The following is a 23,359-nucleotide window of genomic DNA, read 5'->3' as shown; positions in this document are numbered from 1 at the left end:
GATCATCCGAGCAAATGGGGAACTGGGCATCAGAGAGACAGTGTGGTGTAGTGCTTCGTCTAGGGTCCCGGGGACCAAGGTTCGAATCACCATTCTGCCATCCGTGTCAAAAAAGAGCCAGTTTGGTGTTGTGGTTAGGAGCACGGACTCTAACCTGGGAGAACCGGGTTTGATTCCCCACTCCTCCAGGGCCAGTGATCTGTTTGGTGTAGTGGTTAAGTGCGCGGACTCTAATCAGGGAGAGCCGGGTTTGATTCCCCACACCTCCACATGCAGCTGCTGGCGTGACCTTGGGTCAGTCACAAGTTCTCTCAGAGCTGTTCTCTCACAGGCAGTCCTCAAAAGAGCTCTCTCAGCCCCGCCTACCTCACAGGCAGTGCTCCCTCTAAGCTGAGTTAGAGTGAGCTAGCTCGCAGTTTTTTAGCCTCCAGCTCATAGATTTTTGTCTTCGCTCAGGGAGGAGGGCTCCAGAGCAAACTAATTGACGCAGTAGCCCAATCGTTCGGTCACAACTTTAATGCCAGTTGCTCACAAAGTAGAATTTTCCCGCAAAGACTCCACAGCTTAGAGGAAGCATTGCTCACAGGATGTCTGTTGTGGGGAGGTGAAGGGAAAGGGATTGGAAGCCGCTCTGAGACTCCTTTGGTTAGTGAAGGGTGGAGTATGAATCCAATCTCTTCTCTTTTTCTTCTCCTATTGCAGTCCCGCATGGCTGCCTTCTGAAATATTCTGCTATGGCAGCTTGTTGGGTGAGCTTGGGCCAGTCACACACTCTCAGCCTAACCAACCTCACAGGGTTGTTGTGAGGGTAAAACAGAGGAGAGGAGAAGGATGTCAGCTCTTCTGGGTCCCGACTGGTCAAAACGGCAGGGTATCAATGAAGTAAATATAAGCCAGGCAGATACTTCCAGGAAACAGGGCCGGAATGTGCTGGGCTGGCGTTTTTCTCGCTATATATCCCTGGCATCTGACAGAGGTAGACTACTGCTGTCCATAGAGGTTCTGTGCCCAGGTGTGGTGAGAATCCGTACTTGCTAGGCAAGGGCTCCTCCCACTGATTCCATATAAAATGTTTGGGGCTATAGGGCCATTTTTAAGCCCAGGGTCACCTCTGTGCCGTCTTGTGGCAGGCAGTTCCTCAGGTTCATTGCGCAGGCCGGTGTTGTCATTTGCCTTGGGCTGATTCAGTGGGCATGGTGGTTTAAAGGAAAATGGAAGTAAACAGCGCAGGTCTCTGCCCCGATTTTGGGGTGGGGGGAATGTCATTTGCCTTGGGCTGATTCAGTGGGCATGGTGCTTTAAAGGAAAATGGAACCGATTTTGCCCCGATTTTGAGGTGGGGGGACTGAACAAGAGTTACAAACGGGGAGGGGGGTGTCTTTTCCTGAGGCATGTTTGTAATGGCCCGTCTTGATTTTGTTTGTAGTGGAGTGAACCGTCGGCCATCTCGGGCCACAGAGAACAAACGGGGAGGGGGGTGTCTTTTCCTGAAGCATGTTTGTAACGGCCCGTCTTGATTTTGTTTGTAGTGGAGCGAACCGTCGGCCATCTCGGGCCACAGAGCGGAAGGCAAAACCGAACAGTTGTAGATGCGCGTGTCTTGTTTTGATTTGGGGGGGTGGGGTGAAGCCTGTTTACCCACATATTGTGGGGGGTGCAGTCTGTGCATGCCCAGAGACACTCCTGACGCAATTGGTGGCTGGCCTGAGAGGTCAGCCCCCCCCCCGCATGCACCCCCTTCAGTTTGCTCTGCCTTTGCACTCTGCACTCTGCGCCCAGGGTCTTGGTCTCATGCAAAGAGGACGTTTCTCCTCTCCTTCTTGCAAAGACCGAGACTCCTGACGCAATTGGTGGCTGGCCTGAGAGTTCAGCCCCCCACATGCACCCCCTTCACTTAGCTCTGCCTTTGCGCTCTGCGCCCAGGGTCTTCTTGGTCTCATGCAAAGAAGACGTTTCTCCTTCTTGCAAAGATCGAGATGGTGTCCGAAACCTGCCGCATCGCCTCCCGCCCACCTCTTCCTCTTGTGGCCTCCCATCCGGCACGCACGGTGGCCTCTCTCGGGCTGCCGCTCGAAGCTGCCTGTTCCCACGGGTTTCTCAGAAACTTTAGGTCCCCTTCTGAGACGTGCAACAGGGGCACAGTTGGGCCGGGGAGAGGCTGGAGAAAAATTCCCGTAAGCACAGTGTGGGGAGGGGAGAGGGGACTCTCTTGTGCGGGGGGTAGGCCCGGTAGAATTTTTTGTAAGGGGGGGTGGCGCGTGAGACAGCATGACAAGGAAACGGGAGGTTTCGTAAGCTGCGGTTGATGAGAAGTCGAAATGACTCGAACAATTTGCTGTAAGTTGCTGCAGACCAAGCGCCAGAACGGTGGCAGGGAACACCCTTGGCACGTGCCCGAGAGGCATTTGTGTTTACCGTGTGCCAGGGAGGGATCCCGGGCAATAGGAGCCTTTCTCTGTAATCATGAGGTCCAGGAACTTTGTCTGCTTCATAATTACAAATCCCAAGCCTGGGGTTAAAACCTGTCGCTGGAGGTTAGGATGGCATACGTGGTTGTCCTTTCCTCCTCTTTAAACCTCACAACAGCCCTGTGAGGTCTTCCACGCAGAGAGGGGACCGTAGGTGACCCACAGTCTTGCAGCCGATTTCGTCACAGAGTGGAAACTTCTCTTTTGCTCTCTCAGATCATGGTCGAACCACTATACCACACAGGCAGGGCTCCCTCTAAACTGTGGAGTCTTGCGAGCAAAAATTCTGCTTTGCGAGCGACGGGCATTCAAGTTGTGAGCGGGCTATCTGGCTACTGCGTCAGTTAGTTTGCTCTGGAGCCGTCCCTGCCTGAGCGAAGACGAAAATGTGTGAGCCGGAGGATAAAAAAACTGTGAGCTAGCTCACACTAACTCAGCTTAGAGGGAACACTGCAGACAGTCTGTTATAGTTTTCTCTGGGTGGGGGGGGTAAAAGGAGGGCCCCCCCCCCCCAATGCAGCTTGGTAACCAGTTGCATTTGTGTTCCTCTGTCTCTCAAAAAATTTTGGCCCACGCTCCACCCTAAAGAAGCAGGCCCCACCTGGCTAGGCAAATATTTAGTGTGTTCCCCGCCCCACCCCAATCCTGGCAGAGCTTGGCCAGTATGTGATATGGGGCAGTAAGGATTGCCTTCTGCGGTGGAGCCCCAAGGAAACGCAGAACGCCACGTTTCAGTCTAGGAAGCAGTTTGCACTTCAGCCTAGCAGGCAGAAATTCTGCTGGTGTAGCTCTTCCCAGGATAAAGGTGGGGAGCAGTGTTGGTCTGAAGCAACAGAGCAAAGTTGTAAGAGTCCAACGGCACCTTTAAGACCAACAAAGTTTTATTCAAGGGGCGAGCTTCCACGTGCATGCACACGTCTCCTGACGAAGTGTGCACGCACGCGAAAGCTTGCACCTTGAATAAGACTTTGCTGGTCCTCAACGGCACCTTTAAGACCAACAAAGTTTTATTCAAGGGGCCAGCTTTCGCGTGCATGCACACTTCGCTTGACGAAGTGTGCATGCACACGCAAAAGCTCGCACCTTGAATAAGACTTTGCTGGTCCTAAAGGTGCCGTTGGACTCCTGACTTTCTTCCCAGGATTGTTAGTCCTGATGCAGCTGCCCCTGTGCAGTCTCCGGCCTGCCAAACTGCCGGTCGAGACTTCCAAAAGGTGCCCCGGCCAGTGTGGAAACTTATGCCTGGTTCTGACCGATCCCCGTCAACAAGCATCACTAATCCTGTTTCCCAATCCCTGGCTGGAAATCGAAAGGAAATCAGAGTTCCTCACATAGTCCCCCGTGGGCTTGCAAACGCCCTGTATCTCTCCCACCTTGAGGGCTAGAAACTTGCTTGAAGGGGAGTGCCAAGGTTCTTGAGCTGAGCTGTGCACTCGGCGCTGCCCATCTGCGCCTTAAATGGAGGGGGGGTTCTCTTCTGCACTGCAGGTTGGGCTAACTTCAATCCCACCCGCCCACCATAGTGTCCGCACCGCTCCTTCCTCACCCTGACGCCGCTCCCTCTTCTTCCCCACAGGTAAATGACTTCCTCTCAGGAAGGTCTCCCCTGACTCTCGCCCTGCGCGTCGGGGACCACATGATGTTCGTCCAGCTGCAGCTGGCAGCGCAGCAGAACGGCGGCCAAGTCCAGCACCGCCACGTGATCGCCAGCCGCGGAGAGCCAGCCGGCGGGGGAACGGCCACGACGCCGGTGCCGGTTGCCAGCCCGGCCGCCTCCAATTGCCGCACATTCCACGGAGGCAGCGGCAGCAGCCCCGCATCCGGTTTTGCCCGGGTCCCTGTGGTGCCCACTTGCCAGCAGAGCCCAGCCTCGAGTCCCGCTGCCCCTTCGTCGTCGGCTCAGGCCACGCCTATGTACTGTAACGCTGCCCACCCCACTCCGGTCACGGCAGGCATGTTCCGGTCACACGGGGCCAGCGCGCAAGCGGTCAGCAGCAGCGGCGTTGTCTCCTCGTGTTCCGAGGTCAGTGCGGGTCTTGTTGGGTTGAATTATAGCACTGAAGTTGTCAGCGAAAGCTGGCTGGGGCGGGTGGGTCTGGAAAGGTCATGCCCGGGTTCCATTTCTTCCTTCTCCCCCCACCCTGGGAAGAGAGCCCAACTCCTGACATAGCTTCCTCTGGGGAACTTTGCCATTACTGGCTGGCAATACCTTTATACTCAAAGCCAAAGCAGACCCTCACCAACAATAGAATTTGAGCCCCAGTGTTCTGTAGATTGGGAATAGGCAGGGATTCTCTTTGTGTATCCCCTGGAAAACCCAGCACCCATTTTTAAAATCCAAGTTACTAGTCCCTCCATCCTTTCCACCTGCGGTTCCCTAACCCCCCATCAAAGGACATTTCTCTAGTTCCCAAGGCTCGCCTCCAAACCGGCAATTAACCTAGCTATCCACATCACTGCTGGATCTTGATTAGGTAAAAGCCAAGTGTGCTCTTGAGCAGGTGTAGAGTTTAATTTCTCCTCCACTACATAATAACCATACTCCATCATTCTGGGATCTGTTCGGTATTTAAATATTTTCTTATCCCACTGTTCCCCCACCCCCAAGCGGGTTCTGGGTGAATTGAGGAGGAGGACCTTTAAGTCAGACAATGACTTCCAGCTTGTAAGACCTTCTACCATCTCCTCCTCTGCTCCCCCTTTTCCTGTTTCTCAACCCTCTGTCCTCTCCCCCCCAAAAACAACAACAACAACAACAAATAGAATCTCACTCCGGCCATGGGAGTGCAGTGTTCAGATGAGGTCAGGGTCTGAGGAAGGAGGCACCCAGTATCAAGAGGGTATCACTTGAAGGTCTTCACTGTGTGCTAATTCCCCCCCCCCCTTTTCCCCTAGGTGGACTGCACGGCGCGAAGTAATGGCTTGCCTGGTACTGGCCCGGCCCAGCGTTCCCGCAAACCCGGCGCCGTGATTGAAAGCTTTGTTAACCACGCCCCAGGGGTCTTCTCGGGAACTTTCTCCGGTATGCCTCTACTTAACGTTTATTTCTCCTGGAACTTGGATTTTTGCTGGCCTCTTTCCACAGTGCTGGAGTGTGCAGAGTTTAGACCAGGGGCGGCCAAACTTGCTTAACGTAAGAGCCACAAAGAGGAAACGTCGGATGTCTGAGAACCGCAAGGCGTGAACGAATGTCACACACGTTTTTATTCGGCGATACGCACATTTGCTTTTTATGAACATTAAATAAGACTATATGTTGTCGAAGCGACTGGCGAAATATCAGGTCTTACGGTGCCAAGATCACGGCCATACAACCCGGAAAACCTGCAACAGCTAATTAAACAAGACTGCCAGAAATAAAAACAAAAGCAGTAAAAGCAGATGTTGATAATGAATCAGGGCTATTTTTGGGCAGGAACGCACATTCCGGCTGGCTTCAGGTTTGGCCACACCCACTACAGCCAAAACCTCTGTGTGCCTGGCTACAGAGGGAAGGCCTGGAGAGCGACCCACCCCCGGTGACTCCGAGGCAGGTGGACCGGGGGGGCAACCCCCTGCACAATGCAGGAAATTCACAAACACCTCCCCATCCACACCTGCAGTGACCACTGTTTCACGCCCAGAAGATGACAAAAAACCTCCAGGATCCCTGGCCAAATTGGCCTGGAGAAAACTGCTTCCTGACCCCAAAGTGGTGATCAGCATTTCCCTGGACATGTAAGAAGGGCCACAAGAACTGAGCACTGAGGCAACTGAGGCAACTCTTCCTCCCCTCCCTGTCACGATGGGCCTAAGTTCACAGAATCAGCATTGCTGTCAGATGGCCATCTAACCTCTGTTTGAAAACCTTCAAAGAAGGAGAGCCCACCAACTCCCAAGAAAGCCTCTTCCACTGAGGAAACGCTTTAACTGTCAGGGTGTTCTTCCTAATGTTGAGCCGAAAACTCTTCTGATTTAATTTCAACCCGTTGGTTTTGGTCCGACCTTCTGGGGCAACAGAAAACAACTCTGTGTCATCCTCTATATGACAGCCCTGGGGGGGGGGGCGTTGTTGCAATAGGCAGGTTTGAATCGGACTCGTGCTTGTGCAGTAGCCCCGTTTCTTTTTCTGTCTGCTCTGTTCTTGGTACAGGGAAGCTTTTCCAGCACCAGAATGGCAAGGGTCGTGTGCGCTGCACGACAGGTGGAACTCAAGTGCCACAAGATAAGGTGCAGCCAGTGACATGATAACATTTACCTCACAAAATGAACGGAGGACTGCCGGTTACCTGCAGTTTGAGGCAGAAGCAGGACCTCTTCACAGGCTTTTGCTTCTGAACTTCAAACTGCTCAGGATAAAAAGGGGGGTTAGAGGACGCCTCACTGCCCAGAGAGTTCTGGGAAGCACCAAGTTGAACTGGCCTAACACAAAATGTCTGAAGTCCTGCCTCTGATTTTTTCTTCAAGCATTTCTGACCTTAAGTAGGCATATGACCTGTGTGCCCTCTAAGCTGAGTTAGAGTGAGCTAGCTCACAGTTTTTTAGCCTCCGGCTCACACATTGTTGTCTCCGCTCAGGAAGGATTGAACCAATGCTCCCTCTAAGCTGTGGAGTCTTGTGAGCAAAAATTCTACTTTGTGAGCCACTGGCATGAAAGTTGTGAGCGAGCGATTTGGCTGCTGCGTAAATGAGTTTGCTCTGGAGCCCTCCTTCCTGAGCTAAGGCAAAAACGTGTGAGCCGGAGGCTAAAAAACTGTGAGCTAGCTCACACTAACTCAGCTTAGAGGGAACAATGCATATGAACACACACACCCCTCATATTCTCAAAGTCTCTGATAAATGAGAGGGGAATGTATCAGTAATGGAGAAAGGTATACATTAAATTAACTGTTGCAGATTTTCCGGGTTCTGTGGCCGTGGTCTTGGCATTGTAGGACCTGACATTTTGCCAGTAGCTGTGACTGGCATCCTCAGAGGTATAACACAGAAAGATGGAGTACTCTCTGTGTCAAGGTGAGAAGAAAATGACCAGCCTACCATTTTTCTTCTCACCTTGACACAGAGAGTACTCCATCTTTCTGTGTTGTTACCTCTGAGGATGCCAATCACAGCTGCTGCCGAAACGTCAGGTCCTACAATGCCAAGACCACGGCCACACAGCCCGGGAAATCTGCAACAGCTAATGAGCTCCGGCCGTGAAAGCCTTCGACAATGTATTATACATTAATGGTTCGACTGAAACTGAATAATAAACCATGAGGGCTGGCAACTTAATTGGTTTTTTAAAAAAGTCCTACTTGGAAGTTGTCTGCCTATATTAATCCTCCCTATAAGATGGGTTCTGTGTGTTGTGAAGCCACCTGCTTGATAGCATGATTTAAAAATCTGCCTTGTGGGATAGGTGAACTCTGGTTCTCTGACGTGTCGCGGTCTACCCCACTTTCCTGTGCAGGCACTTTGCACCCGAACTGCCAAGACAGCAGCGGGAGGCCCCGGCGGGATATCGGCACCATCCTCCAGATCCTCAACGACCTCCTGAGCGCCACGCGGCACTACCAGGGCATGCCCCACTCCCTGACGCAGCTGCGGTGCCAGACCCAGTGCTCCTTGTCCTCGTCGCCGCCGCTCTCCCCGGATCATGCCAGCAACACTACCTCAGAGAAACTGGCAGCTGCTGCTAACCAGCCTTTTCATTCTGGGGTCCCGTGTCCCAGCCAGGCGGGGATCTGCAAGCCTTCTGGTGAGTCGTCCTTTGACCAGCCGTTCTGGCTTGGTTTACGTTTCACCTTCTTGTCTGTGTCTCTACACTTGGACGTGCACGTATTTGGCGCAACTGACCACCTCAAAGCAACAACACGTGCAAGGGGGCGTACGGGGCCATGCCCCTCGTTTGCACCTTGAAGCCCCCCTGGCTTTTGCCCGCCAAAGTGACAAAAAAGCGGTGGCTCAAGTGGTTAAGATGCTGAACTGCAGGCTGTGGAAGGTCAGTAGTTCAGCAGTTCGAGACCCGGGTGCCGCAAGACGGAGTGAGCTCCTGTCTCTAGTTCCAGCTCCTGCCAACCTAGCAGTTCGAAAGCAAGAAATTGCAAGTAGATAAATAGGTACCACTTTGGTGGGAAGGTAACAGCGTTCCGTGCGCCTTGGTGTTTAGTCATGCCGGCCACTTGACCACGGAAACGTCTTTGGACAGTGCTGGCTCTTCGGCTTTGAAACGGAGATGAGCACCGCAACCCTAGAGTCGGATTCGACTGGCTTTCGAGCAAGGGAACCTTTACCTTTAAATACACTTAATTTTTATAAATCCACGTACTAGTTTTATTATTCTAATGCCCGCTCCCTGCACTGTTCGTGCTTCCTGTTCTTGGCAGTGACCGGGTCTGTTTTGTGTTGCAACATATAACTGGTGAACATCACTTGTACTGTGGGCTTTAGCTATGGATAAATTTCAGATCGATGGCTGTTTGGGGAGTCTTACGATATAGGATGAGTGGGGCTCCCTGCAAAGTGCGCTAAGAAGTGCTGCAATCAGGGAATGGACTTAAGGTGGCATCCAAGGCAGAATCAATTTGTGAATGAGATGGTGTGTGTTTTGCGTCGGCGCAGAGGCGTCCCCACGAGACTCTGCCAGTCCCACTGCATCGGAAAGGCAGGAGCGTAGACCCTGCAGCTACCCAATAATCAGATGGATTATTGCAGAGTGGGTGGCTGAATACATGCCACACTCAACCGCTTAGTCCTGGCCTGGATCCTGTGTAGTGTTTGGATTGTGTGCCAAGCTTGGGACCCGGGTTCAAAGCTACACTCGGGTCTCCCTGCCAGTTTCGTGGCCATGGGCCTCGATCCAAACAGGGTGGTTCCATAGTCAAGGTTGGGATGGGAAGTCTCCGGACTCTCCCCATCTTTGGAGGAAGGGGAGGGTTTGGTAATATGATGTGTTGCTAGCTGTGAAGGTTTGCAAAGGGGGGGGCCTTCTACCCCTAAAGGGATCTTTTGGCCATAACTTTGGTGGGGGAGGCTGTTTTTCATTGCTGTATCAGCTGCAAGAGAAATGGTTCATACTTAGCCATTTAACATGGCGTTTTGCAGAGTAACTGAAGCAAAACGGTCCCTGCCCCGAGGAGCTAGCAGTGTTGCCAGGGGTTGGAACGACAGGCACCTGGGCACAGGTACACTTTTGGTATCTGGGGATGCTGACTTCAGCCTTCCGTGGTGCAACTGTGAATTTTACTCGATCCTCTGAGCTCGACAGATGATTCCAGTTGATATAATGCCATCTTAGGATCTCTTAACCAGTAAGAAGAGGAGGAGATTGGATTTATACCCTGCCCTCCACTAGGAGTCTACCCAAAGGAGTCTCAGAGTGGCTTCTAATCTCCTTTCCCTTCCCCTCCCCACAACAGACACCCTGTGAGGTAGGTGGGGCGGGGAGAGCCCTTTCCAGAACTGTCCTTGAGAGCTCTGACAGAACTATGGCTTGCCCAAGGTCATCCAGCGGCTGCAAGTAGAGGAGTGGGGAATCGAACATGGTTCTCCCAGATTAGAGTCCGCACACTTAACCACTACACCAAACAGATCACTGGCCCTGCGTCTGTTTTAAGGACACACACAGGGCTTGGTGGGTCCAGCCCAGAGGAACAAGTTTCATGAGATTCTCGGCAGCCAGGAAACAAACACTTGATGCCCTGTTAGAAAATGCCCAAGGGATGGAAATCTTCCTTTTTTCCCATCATCTCTGAGCTAGACTTAGGTGAGGGGCTGTGGCTCAGTGGAAGAGCCTCTGCTTGGCATGCGGGAGGTCCCAGGTTCAATCCCCGGCATCTCCAGTTAAAAAGGACCAGGCAGTAGGTGATGGGAAAGGCCTCTGCCTGAGACCCTGGAGAGCCGCTGCCAGTCTGAGTGGACAGTACTGACCTTGATGGACCCAGGGTCTGATTCAGTGTAAGGTGGCTTCATGCGTGACTCCCCCTACCACCACCACCACCCTTCTCAGTGCTTGGTAGAAACACTTAACTTATTGGGTGTGTAAATTCTCCCTGGGGATAAGAGTTGAAATCGACCTCGCAGTCAAGTTGCCGTTTGTGCATTTCTCTGGAAATGAAGAGAGTGGTATATTTTAAATTTATTTATTTACTTCGTCTTATACCCCAGCTTTCTCCCCGGGGAGTATCAAAGCGGCTTAGGTTGTTCTGTTTTATCCTCACAACAACCCTGTGAGGTAGGTTAGGCTCCAAGTTTGTGGCTGGGCCCCGGTGCTTCAGTGAGCTTCCAGGGCAGAGCAGGGATTCGAACCTGGGTCTCCAGATCCTCGTCCAATGCGCTGACCTCTCCACCACCCTGGATCGTGAAGTCTTTTAGCCTCTTTGGCAGCACCTGGTTTGTTTGTTGGAACCTTACTCAGGCTTAGAGTAATCCACCTGCCATTTCGAGAAGCCTGCAGTTTATAGCTTTCCACCCAAGTGCTCCAAGTGGCCTTTTTGTCCACAACAACCATCTTGCAAGGTCGGTGAGAGGTGGCTAGAGAATGAAAGGTGGCTCAGGTTTGAGTGGGTGGATTCGAACCCGACTTAGAGCCATATCCCTGTGCTCTTTCTGGGCAAGCTGGCTAACTGGTTGAGCCAGTCGCACACACTTTTCCTCTCATTACCCTACCTTGCAGGGTTGTGGTGCAGGGCAAAATGGAGGAGGTACCCCACAAGGTGCATCCCTGCAAAAAATAAATAATTAACTCAGTGGAGTATTGTCATCAGCACGGGTTTCGGAGCTGGAGAGGGGAGGCATTTGTTTGACTCTGCTCCAGGACAGGGGATTTTGACCGATGCAGGTTACCATTCTCAAACTTAGCAACAACGTGTGCCGTTTAAGGAAATGGCTACTCGCCTTGCACCCGACTTTCTCATCCGTAATGTTGCACCAGTGGGGTGGGTGCAGGAAGAGAGGTCTTTATGCCAAACAGAGCCCAAAGCTAAATTGATACCTGGCAAGCCCTTTTGCCCAGGGGTAACTTAATCCTTGCATGTGTGTGCTCCCTTTGGGTAAGCTGGTGATCCGCGTTCTGTACAAATGAGGTCAGGTAAGAACTCCCCTCCCAAACTCCATTCGAATGCTGTCCCTAGTAGAAAAAAATAACTTTCCTGCATTTAGAAACCTAGCACATCAGGGAAAGGCACGAGATCTTGCCACCTGCTTTCCATTTGTCACAGCGCTTTCTAAGCCAGGGCGAGAGGGAATGACCTCCTTTGGGTTTGCTGCAGGAAGTGCAAGATGAGTTCCCTCCTCCTTCCAGGTGGGACCTGGGATCTCCTGGTATTACATTTGATCGTCCAACTACAGAGATCAGTTCCCCAGGAGAAAATGGCTGCTTTGGAGGGAAGATCCGGAGTGGTGCCGTCTATTTCTGCCTCTTTCTGCTGTATGCGTATAAACCAGCTTTTGGTTGTCGCTGGGGATTCGCACTGAAACCCACCAAGCTTACCGAGGGCAGTGTTGACGGCACAAAGGACTAAAATGGGAGAGCGTCCCTCTAGGGACGTTGCTGCAATTTTAGACTGGGTGCGCTGAATGGCACAGAGCTGTAGGCCTCGCGGAGTGCCCTTTGGCCTGACCCTGCAGGTGGCTTGCAGCTAGTTTGGGATCTGGTGAGGTGTTGCCACACGATAAATAAGAAGTAACCCGGCTGGGTGCGAAATATCAAATGGGAAATGTCCTTCCTCGCAGGCCTGGCTCAAGGTATTGCTCTGGTGGCGATGCAAGCCAGGGAGGCTGCAGGGGGCACCGATCCTCCACCTGCTTGGCTGCCCTGGTCCAAGTCGTGGCACGGCAAGCAGTGGCTCGCGTGGCGAACCTGGCCCGGTTGTCATCAGCACGGGTTTCGGAGCTGGAGAGGGGAGGCATTTGTTTGACTCTGCTCCAGGACAGGGGATTTTGACCGATGCAGGTTACCATTCTCAAACTTAGCAACAACGTGTGCCGTTTAAGGAAATGGCTACTCGCCTTGCACCCGACTTTCTCATCCGTAATGTTGCACCAGTGGGGTGGGTGCAGGAAGAGAGGTCTTTATGCCAAACAGAGCCCAAAGCTAAATTGATACCTGGCAAGCCCTTTTGCCCAGGGGTAACTTAATCCTTGCATGTGTGTGCTCCCTTCGGGTAAGCTGGTGATCCGCGTTCTGTACAAATGAGGTCAGGTAAGAACTCCCCTCCCAAACTCCATTCGAATGCTGTCCCTAGTAGAAAAAAATAACTTTCCTGCATTTAGAAACCTAGCACATCAGGGAAAGGCACGAGATCTTGCCACCTGCTTTCCATTTGTCACAGCGCTTTCTAAGCCAGGGCGAGAGGGAATGACCTCCTTTGGGTTTGCTGCAGGAAGTGCAAGATGAGTTCCCTCCTCCTTCCAGGTGGGACCTGGGATCTCCTGGTATTACATTTGATCGTCCAACTACAGAGATCAGTTCCCCAGGAGAAAATGGCTGCTTTGGAGGGAAGATCCGGAGTGGTGCCGTCTATTTCTGCCTCTTTCTGCTGTATGCGTATAAACCAGCTTTTGGTTGTCGCTGGGGATTCGCACTGAAACCCACCAAGCTTACCGAGGGCGGTGTTGACGGCACAAAGGACCATAATGGGAGAGCGTCCCTCTAGGGACATTGCTGCAGTTTTAGACTGGGTGCACTGGATGGCGCAGAGCTGTAGGCCTCGCGGAGTGCCCTTTGGCCTGACCCTGCAGGTGGCTTGCAGCTAGTTTGGGATCTGGTGAGGTGTTGCCACACGATAAATAAGAAGTAACCCGGCTGGGTGCGAAATATCAAATGGGAAATGTCCTTCCTCGCAGGCCTGGCTCAAGGTATTGCTCTGGTGGCGATGCAAGCCAGGGAGGCTGCAGGGGGCACCGATCCTCCACCTGCTTGGCTGCCCTGGTTCAAGCCGTGGCACGGCAAGCAGTGGCTCGCGTGGTGAACCTTGCAGGAGTGAGGGCCAAAATTTGACCCTGTTTGTGTTTGGAGAGATGCTCCGGGGGTTGGGTAGGGTTCTCCCTTCCGCATTTTTTGTCCTCACAGCCAATGCTCCCTCTAAGCTCTGGAGTCTTGTGAGCAAAAAAATCTACTTGGTGAGCTGCTGGCATTAAAGTTGTGAGCGAGCGATTTGGCTACTGTGTAAATTAGTTGGCTCCGAAGCCCTCCTTCCTGAGCTAAGGCAAAAATGTGTGAGCCGGAGGCTAAAAAACTGTGAGCTAGCTCACACTAACTCGGCTTAGGGGGAACACTGTTCACAACTGAGAGCGTGATTGGTCCGAGATCACATCTCCCCGTCTACGTGGCTGGGTGGGGATTCGAACCCAAGTCTCCCATTTTATCAGCCAGTGCGAACCAGTGTTCCCTCTAAGCTGTGGAGTCTTGTGAGCAAAAGTTCTACTCCGTGAGCTACTGGCATTCAAGTGATGAGTGAGCGATTTGGCCGCTGCATCAATTAGTCTGCTCTGGAGCCCTCCTTCCTGAGCGAAGACAAAAATGTGTGAGCCGTAGGCTAAAAAAACTGTGAGCTGGCTCACACTAACTCAGCTTGGAGGGAACACTGGTGCTAACCACTGCACCACACTATCTCCGACTCTCCTCCTGGCCCCAGACGTTTCCTCAGTTTTTGAAGCTTTGCTTTGTTTTGCCGCGTTCCCCTTGGGTGGATTGTGCCAAGTCTTAGAGGCCCACTTCCGGTTTGGGTAGCTCTGTGGGGTAGAGGTGAGAGCCTTTGCCTAGGATTGGCAAGGAATCGATCGACGAAGCCACAGCTCTCGTTTCGCAAGGCCCGAGCGAGGCGGTCCTTCGCTCACGGGGTCCCCAGAAATCGGAAGCTTCACTTGACAACACCGTAACACAAGAGGCCCTAGAATTGGGGAGGCCCAATTTCAAATTCCTGTTCAGCCGCAGCGCTCCTCAGATAATCTTGGGTAATCGCCACCTGAACTACCTCTCGGGGCTGTTGTGGTGATAAAAAGGGCGTTGGGGGGGGGGAGAAACCGCTGCCCTGAGCTCTTAGAAGCCAGGTAGGAAGGATAAAGCAGAAACCGCAAGGTCTACCTCAATATCCCCCCCCCCAAAGCTGGCTTTTCTTCCTGTTGGCCAGTGTTCCCCCTAAGCTGAGTTAGTGTGAGCTAGCTCACAGTTTTGTAGCCTCCGGCTCACACATTTTTGCCTCAGCTCAGGAAGGATGGCTCCAGAGCAAACTAATTTATGCAGCAGTCCAATCGCTCGCTCACAACTTTAATGCCAGTAACTCACAAAGTAGAATTTTTGCTCACAAGACTCCACAGCTTAGAGGGAGCATTGCTGTTGGCCTTCATATTTGTAATGGGGGGTGGTGGAATGGGGACATCCAAGGGTACACAGGCTGACGTTACGCTCTTGGTTGGCGCTCTTGGTTGGCATTCGTTCTCTCTCTCTCTCCTCCCGCGGTGAGGAAACTGTAGGCTGTGAGGGCCCAGTACCAAAATAGAAAGGCGACTCAGCGGGGGTGAAGGATGGGGGGGTGGGGCACAGCGCAGCAGCATGGCTTCTCATTTTCCATTCATGCCAGGAAGAGAGGAGGAAGAAGAAGCCAACCCCACCCCCCTTTTCCTCTCCCAGATGACGCGGCAAGGCCTTCACCCAGGACCTCGGTCTCTTGCAGATGGCGTTCCATCTGCTTGTGGTGTTGATCCGGCCCTCCCGCGCCCCACGGGGCCTTTCTGTGATGAACCCGAGGAGCGGGCGGAACGGTTCCTCCCCGCCTTGCACTCGCCTCTGACTTTGGGGTCCTGCGGCACGTACCCGCCCATGCCCTGTAGGCTGTTTGCGTTTGGCGATGGGGTTGGCTAAGGTCCTAATCCCGGCGCTCTGTCCTTGGCTGTTGGGTTTCCACGGATGTGGGAGGAAGCCTGAATTTAGTGTGCCTGGAGATGAAATTGGGGGGGGGGGATGTCCTGCCTCACTGAGCTGTTGGGAGGATGAAGGAGGGCACAGATGATAAAACACGTGTTTGTGTTCTGATAGGAGTCCCCAGCACCCAATAGCGGTCCTAGAAGGGCAGACCAGGTCTTCCACTAGCACGTTTGAAAAGCCCCTTCCCTTAAGCGTTGCCAACCTCCTGGAGAAAATGTGGTTACGTGTGCGGACTAATTTGGGAGAACCATGTTTGATTCCCCACTCCTCTACTTGCAGCTGCTGGATGACCTTGGGCAAGCCATAGTTCTGTCAGAGCTGTTCTCTCAAGGACAGTTCTGGAAAGAGCTCTCTCAGCCCCACCTACCTCACAAGGTGTCTGTTGTGTGGAGGGGAAGGGAAAGGACGTTTGTAAGCCGCTCTGAGACTCCGAGTGAAGGGCAGGGTATAAGTATCTTCTTCTTCTCTTCTTCGTTAATAGAGGCATCATACGACATTATTTGCTAGGTGGTATTTACCTGCATGCCCAAAAGACCTGCTAATGGTTCTTTGGATGTGCGTTAACTAGGGGAGCCGGAGATTGAACCTGGGGGCCACGTTGCAAAAGAGGTCCTTGCTTTGGGCCCTGCCTGGTTGGTTTTTGGAGTGCTGGGTTCAAATGCTGCCTCTCTGCCACAAAGCTTTAATGAGTGATCTGGTCTGGTGAAACTTATTATGGAATGGTTCTCTGAGGCTTCGTGGAAGACAGACAATGATTGCTTGGTCATCTGGGGCATGCCAGTCTACTAGTTTTCTTGGAGGTGCCAACCCTGTGCGTAGGCCTGTATTATTGCAGACTGCAAGCATGCCAATGAAACTGTCTTGCATAGAGTCAGACTGTTGGTCCATTTGGCCCAACTCCTGTGCCTGGCAGTGACCATTCAAGGGCTTGAGAGCCAGTTTGGTGTAGTGGTTAAGTGTGTGGACTCTAATCTGGGAGAACCGGGTTTGATTCCCCACTTCTCCACATGCAGCTGCTGGTGTGACCCTGGGTCAGTCACAAGTTCTGTCAGAGCTATTCTCTCAAGGACAGTTCTCTCAGCTCTCTCAGCCCCACCTACTTCACAGGGTGCCTATTGTGGGGAGGGGAAGGGAAAGGAGTTTGTAAGCCACTGAGTGAAGGGCGGGGTATAAATCCAATCTCTTCTTCTTCTTCTACTTCTCTTCTTGTTAGAGAAGGGCTTCTCACAGCCCCTGAGATTCCTTGAACTGAAGGTGCCATGGACTTCCACTTGCAGTGCACATATTCTACTACTGAGCAACGGTCGGCCATATGAGAGTGGCCCTTCGTAGTTGGATTTCCCCCCCTAAAGCCTCACTGCATGTGCAAAGCTAGTATGGCAGGGAGACAGCTTGACCCTGCTCCCTGATACGACAGATTTCTTAACAGAAGACCTGTCCATTCATGTGAGCCCTTGCCTGCAAAGGCCAGCTCCAGTGATATGTCGTTACTAAAGTATGCACTAGGCTTGGTGAGAAGGGGAGCCAGAAGTCAGTTGCTTGCATCCGCCGGGCTGCACGAGTGTGATCCGGTCCCCAGTTCCAATCTCTGTGTAGGGTCGCCATTTTCTCCACCGCCTGCCTCCCAGAGTCCTCGCTCCCTCCGCTCGCCGTGAGAAATGCAGAACTACTTGAGGGACCTCTCCACGCCCAGGCATGGTGGCGATTTTCTTTGTTGACGCAAGGGGTAGCCTCCTCGTCTCATGCAAGCCATTCCGCATTCCTTGGCCAGCCGTGGCAAGGCTCTTCCTAAGAGGCCTCCTTGGCTTGGCGTCGGAAGGAATGCATGATTTATATTCCCTCTCTCTCCCCCCCCCTCCCTCCCTCCCCTGTTTCCTGTGGCAGGGTCAGACCAACCTATGAAGCCTTGCGTAGGAATATCAAGGCCTCTGGTCCAAGCGTTCACCCTGAGGAGCATCCAGTTTTCCCCTCCCACTATTCCGGGAATCTTTCCTCCCCACCCCAATAACTATATATTTTTTTCCCCTCCTTCCCCTCTCTTCCCTCCCCCTTTCTCCCTCTGATGTCGGAGCAAGCCCTCTGTACACGCTGGCCCAGATACGTCACACGGCGCCCGGGGAGCTGGCTCGATGCCGCTGGTTCTCAGAACGAGGAAGTGCCTGCTACTTGAGAAGTGGCACAGTGCTTTTCAGGGTGCTGCACGGACAGAGGGTCTTATCACGGCCCCGTCCTATCCTCCCACCCCAGTGGCGCTGTGCATTCACCGATGGCTGCTCCCCTCCCTGCCTGCGGCCCTCGCCTCCTGCATCTCTCCCAGGGTTTTCTCTGCTCCCTTTTTCTTCCAAGGGCCTCAACCCCCCCTCTCCACTCAAGGTCTCCTCTGGAGCCTTTTGTCTTCGGCTTCTTTTCAGCCACCCACTGAAGCGCCAGTCTCCGTCCTGGAGGAGTACCGGGCAGACAGATTGGGGGGGGGGTGGAATGGGGCAGGGAAACTGCATTCCAGCCTTCCGAGTAACGTGTTTGTTCAGTTGTCTCCCACTGAAGGGAAGGCGAGGGGGAGGTTAAGAGAAGAAGCGGCAGAGATGTTGTGCAGAGATGGTTTTCCACCCGCACACCTGCAGTTTGGCCGTTGGGGGATTGCGCCTAGGGAGGGGCAAAGTCTCCTTCCTGGACTTGTTGGTTAGTTTTGTTGCGTGTGTTTTTTAAAACCTTTAGAGCCTTACAACAGGCCAGTAACCTTTGAGCACCCTGGCTGCTGTGTTTATCTGTGCTGGGCATAAACAGAATGAGGAAATGTGGCGTCTCTGAGCATGGGCAGAGTTCAGCTCCCTCTCTGTTCAGGCCAATTCACAGTTTGGTGTAGCAGTTAGGAGCATGGACTCTAAAAACTGGGAGAACCGGGTTTGATTCCCCACTCCTCCACATGCAGCTGCTGGTGTGACCTTGGGTCAGTCATAAGTTCTTTCAGAGCTGTTCTCTCAAGGGCAGTTCTCAAGAGAGCTCTCTCTCAGCCCCATCTACCTCACCGGGTGTCTGTTGTGGGAAGGGGGAGGGATGTAAGCCACTCTGAGACTCCTTTGGGTAGTGAAGGGCAGGGTATAAATCCAATCTCTTCTCTCTTCTTCCCCTTCAGTTTGGCCATGGGAGTATTTGCTTGGGGAAGGAGGGCAGATCTGCACTAAAGCCTACTTTGAGTAGGAAAAGCCTTCGGTAACTCATGACAGATTAAGTGTCTTCATACACTGTCAAGTGTGCCAATTACATCTGAGTATGGAAAATCTATAGGAGAGAGAGAGAGCATAGTTCTTTTTTTTTAAACACCACCCTGTTTTTGAAACCCTCACCCCAAGATTTGTGTGTCTTTGACATGCATGGGCTTTACGCTCAGAAAGATGCACTCTCCCCAGTTCTCTCCCTCATTCTTAAAATGTGTCCTGTCTGATCACTAGGAGGGAAGGTGGGGTTCCCAACCTCCAGGTGGGGCCTGGAGGATCTCCCGGAATTTTACGTGATCCCAGGCAGCAGAGAGCAATTCACCTGGAGGAAATGGCTGCTTTGGAAAGTGGACTCTATGGCATTATGCCCTGCCGAAGTCCCCCCCAAGCTCCACCCCCCAAAAAACAAATTCCAGTTGGCAGCCTTAGAAGAAGATAGTACACAGGCCTGCCTCCACAAAATACCCCGAAACTGGTTCCAGATCCTTTGCAGTGTAAATCTCCCACAAGCAACCTTGTAAGCGCATACCCTAGCCAAAAAAAACCAACAAAACTAAGTAGGCAGCAATTCTTCTCCCCCCCCCAGCAATTCTTCTCTCTCCCCCCTGCAATTCTTCTCTCTCTCCCCCCTTCACCCCTCCCAGCCTTGCACAAATGCAAGCTGTCCTGTCGCAGGAGTCAAGTCTTTCCTCCTCTTCTGAGTGGGGAAAAAGGATTCCTGCGTTCTCTCCACAGTGCAAATGCCTAAGATGCCTTTCTGCCCACTGGGGAGGTGTGTGTGTGGGGGGGGCACAAAGGTCTTACAAGCCTGTGGAAGGCAAGATCAGAACACAGCCCAGTGGGAAGATGGGGTGGGAGGGCTTTACGAAACAGCCGCTTCTCCTTCCTGAAGCAAGAGAGGGGGACAGGAATGGGACTTAGTGGCTCCAGAAACCTGGTTAGGGAGCTTATTGGGAGCGGAGGGGACCGATGAAGGATTTCAAGAAAGGGATTAGCTTTGCAGATGTTCGCCTTCTCCTTAATCATATTTGGGGTGCAGGCAGGCCTGTAGCCAGGATTTGTTTTTAACTTCAGAGGGCCTTTAAATAAGTCCGGGGGCACCACGCACACGCCCAGTGTTCCCTCTAAGCTGAGTTAGTGTGAGCTAGCTCACAGTTTTTTTAGCCTCCAGCTCACATTTATGCAGTAGCCAAGTCGCTCGCTCACCACTTTAATGCCCGTAGCTCACAAAGTAGAATTTTTGCTCACAAGACTCCACAGCTTAGAGGGAACATTGCACACACCCCTGCACCCCCCCCCAAGGGAGTGTCTGGGATGGATGGGAAGTTGGGGGGGCTTGTCGGTAAGTCAGGGGGCAAAGCCCTGACGTGCCCCACTGTAGCTACAGGCCTTGGGTGCAGGTTGGAAAGTAAACCTAGAGTAGCAGAAGGCATTGGCTGGACCACCTAGGGCTTGCGATAATGCTAAATTTAGAGTGATACAGGATTTCCGTAGCATCCCAGCGGTCTTGACCAGTGTTCCCTCTAAGCTGAGTTAGTGTGAGCCAGCTCACAGTTTTTTAGCCTCCGGCTCACATGTTTTTGTCTCAGCCCAGGAAGGAGGGCTCCAGAGCCAACTAATTGATGCAGCAGCCAAATCACTTTCTCACAACTTTAATGCCAGTAGCTCACAAAGTAAGATTTTTGCTCACAAGACTCCACGGCTTAGAGGGAACATTGGTCTTGACCGGTCTGCTTTCTCCAGCACCAATCGAGTCTCATTTGCAGTGTCTCCTGCCAACCTTCAGGTGGCGGCAGGAGATCTCCTGGGATGACTATGGATCTCCAGGCCACAGAGGTACGTTTGCCTGGAGAAAATGGCGGCTTTGGAAGGTGGACTCTGTGAAAGTATCCCCTCCCAATGTCTGTTCCCCTCCCCAAATCCCACCCTCCCCAGACTCCCCTATTCAAATCTGGCATTTCCCAACCCAGAGTTGGCAACTGTATTTTCAGCATGTGTCTCTGGCAAAAAGAGAGAGAGAGAGAGAGAGAGAGAGAGAACAGTTTCCAATCTAGATAAGCCCTGGATTTTAGGAAAGGGGGCATTCTTCAAGAGGCAGCTGGAATCTCCGGTGAGTTTTCCATGTTAGTGTTACAAATACAAATACAATACCTCACGCCAAGCCTTCTCGCCCCATGTTAGTGTTTCCTGCTTTTATTCTGTGGCTTCTTTTCTTTCCCAGAGCAACATTGCTGATCCCTATTCACCTTTCTCTGCCACCATCTCCCCCATCCGAACCCTGGTGACACTCCAGGGAAGGGAGGGCTCCTCTGCCAAGTTTGTGATTGAGCGTTTTTTTGTTGTTGTTTTTTAATTCCGCTTCTTTCTCCAGCACTCCAGCCCCATCTCTATAAACGTTCGATTGTTCACCCACCCACGGGGCTGCTAAAGCAAGCAAGAGCAAAGCGCACCCTCTTGCCGCCTTTGACGGCAGAGAGTGGGAGGCGAGAAGCCGAGAGTGACTTCTGTTCTGCTCAGAGAGAGGAAGTGCTTGGGGGGGGGGGTATATATTTTTTTCAAAAAAAAAAGCATGCCAGAGCCATTGTTTGCTCAACCTGCCGTGGCGGCTTCTGCTTCCTGTCCCTGTTGCCATGGAGACGGAGGCCTAGTTCTACATTGCAGGGTGTCCCCCCCCCCAGCTTGAGGGTGTTGGAGGGAGGGGGGGGCTCCGTTTCCAGCCCACTGTGAAACAACACAACCAGTCTTTCATGGTGGGGGGGGGGAGAGTAGGGTGTCTCTTTGGCCCAACCTTAGCCTGAAGTCACTGCTTTGGGCGGCCATCTTGGGGAAACCCAGTTTTCTATTGCTAGTCCCCATGTGGGGGGAACTGGAAGGTGTGTGTGTCTATGTGGGGGGGGGAGTGCTAATCCAATGTACAACGGCCCCTGGGGATGGTCAGGGGTTCTTTTAGCAATTGATGTAGGTGGTTGCTCGTGGCCATCCTTTGGGCAGCCATCTTAGATTCACTGATTGCAATGGCCACACTCCCATGATGCTCTTGGGCTCTCCTGCGGAGCAGCCATTCGCAAAACGTAGAAGGCCTCTGCCAGAGTTTCGGGCCCAGAGGCCCTGCCCCTCGTAGCTCAGGTGTCTGGAGGATGGGTGGCTGCAGGAGGGGGGGAAATACCTAGTGCAGACAGCTATATTTGCCCGAGTCCCCTGTCAACTTGACCTGACAAAATACTCTGCCCTGGGTGCATGCAAAGGATTCAGGTCAAGCCATAATCCAATCACATCCCAAAGTTATCCCAAAAAACAAAAGAACTCCAGCAATAATGTGTCCAAAGGCTACTGCTCATTAATTTCATTAAGATCCTAGGAGTGACTTCAATGAAATCACAGACTCAGAAGATCCTAGAGGCCCCCCCCCCCTTTTGGCAGGCAATGTTGTGGGGTTGAATCCATGGAATTCCCAAGGCAGGAAATATTCTGGTCTTCAATATTGCAATATTTGTATCGCAGCTTGAATGGCAGCAGTCCTCTCTTCCAGCCACCAGTTTCTGGCAGCTCATGGAGAAGGGAATTGGGGTGTGACCCACACAGCCTCCATCCCAGGCTCCTGTGCTTAGTCCTGTGACACTTAAGAAAAAGATGAGTGATTAAAATGTGGGATTCCCTGGCAAGGATGTAGTGATGGCCACAGGCACAGCGAGCTTTAAAGGTGGATTAGACAGACACATGGAGGATAAAGCTTCCAGTGGCCACTAGCCATGGTGACCAAACCTCCACATTCAAAGGATGTTAACTTCTGCATCCCCGTGCAACATCAGGGGAAGGCCTCAGCCTCTGTGTCCTGTAGATGGCCCTCCAGAGGAACTGGTTGGCCACTGTGTGAGACAGGATGTTGGACTAGATGGACCATAGGTCTGATACAGCATGGCTCTTCTGATGTTCTTATGAAGGCCTCGGCCTCTATGCCCTGTATGTTGGCCCTCCAGAGGAACTGGTTGGCCCCTGTGTGAGACAGGATGCTGGACTAGATGGACCATAGATCTGATACAGCATGGCTCATCTGATGTTCTTATGAAGGCCTCGACCTCTATGCCCTGTTGTTGGTCCTCCAGAGGAGCTGGTTGACCACTGTGTGAGACAGGATGTTGGACTCAGTGGAACACTGGCCTGATCCAACAGGATGGTTCTTATGTTCTTACATCTGCCACTCTTGTAAAAGAGCAATTGTTCTGCTTTTAAAATCTAACTTTGCTTGCAAAGATGCTAACCCTGTGTGCACCTCTTCTCTCCCCCTCCCCCCCCATCTTCAGGGGACCGCTTGCGGCAGACAGAGAACCGGGCCACCCGCTGCAAAGTGGAACGCTTGCAGCTCTTGATGCAGCAGAAACGGTTGCGCCGAAAGGCCCGGCGGGATGCCCGTGCGCCGTACCACTGGCTGCCGAACCGCAAGTCTACCCGAAGCCACAGCAACAGTAGCGTCTCTAGCGAAGGCAGTTTGGACCTAGACTTTGAAGACTCTGTCTGGAAGCCAGAAGTCAAGGCGGACATGAAATCTGAATTTGTTGTAGCATAAAAAAAACCCCAACAACAACGGACCTGAGGAAAATCAGGTGTAGTGCTTTTTTTTCGGGGGGGGGTGGTGTCACGATGGAAAAAGCAGAAGACAGTTTAGTAATAATTTAAAAAATTGTCTGAGAGAAAAAGTTTGGGGTGCTTGATTTCTAAAGAGACAGACTTGCTTGCTGTGGAATTCACAGGGCGCATCTCTTCTTCTTGGATGTCTTGAGGTGGACGAGACT

The 23,359-nt window shown here is 52.4% G+C and overlaps 1 protein-coding gene across 1 annotated transcript in view; it reads left to right on the top strand.

The window, feature by feature from the left end:
• The window catches only part of MIDN (midnolin), a 33,929-nt gene extending 10,789 nt beyond the window's left edge, over window positions 1-23,140 (top strand). Inside the window, exons 4-7 of the mRNA XM_015421717.1 lie at window positions 4,045-4,491; window positions 5,364-5,490; window positions 7,900-8,187; window positions 22,871-23,140. Coding sequence (XP_015277203.1) covers window positions 4,045-4,491; window positions 5,364-5,490; window positions 7,900-8,187; window positions 22,871-23,133 — 1,125 coding nt within the window. The 3' untranslated portion in view covers window positions 23,134-23,140. The remainder of the gene's footprint in view (window positions 1-4,044; window positions 4,492-5,363; window positions 5,491-7,899; window positions 8,188-22,870) is intronic.
• The last annotated feature ends 219 nt before the right edge of the window (window positions 23,141-23,359 follow it).

This window comes from Gekko japonicus, unplaced genomic scaffold (assembly GCF_001447785.1).
Source record: "Gekko japonicus isolate JY-2015 unplaced genomic scaffold, Gekko_japonicus_V1.1 scaffold777, whole genome shotgun sequence".
NCBI classification, from domain to species: domain Eukaryota; kingdom Metazoa; phylum Chordata; class Lepidosauria; order Squamata; family Gekkonidae; genus Gekko; species Gekko japonicus.
Note: the sequence above shows the minus strand (reverse complement) of the source record. Positions and strands in the feature narration are given on the sequence as shown.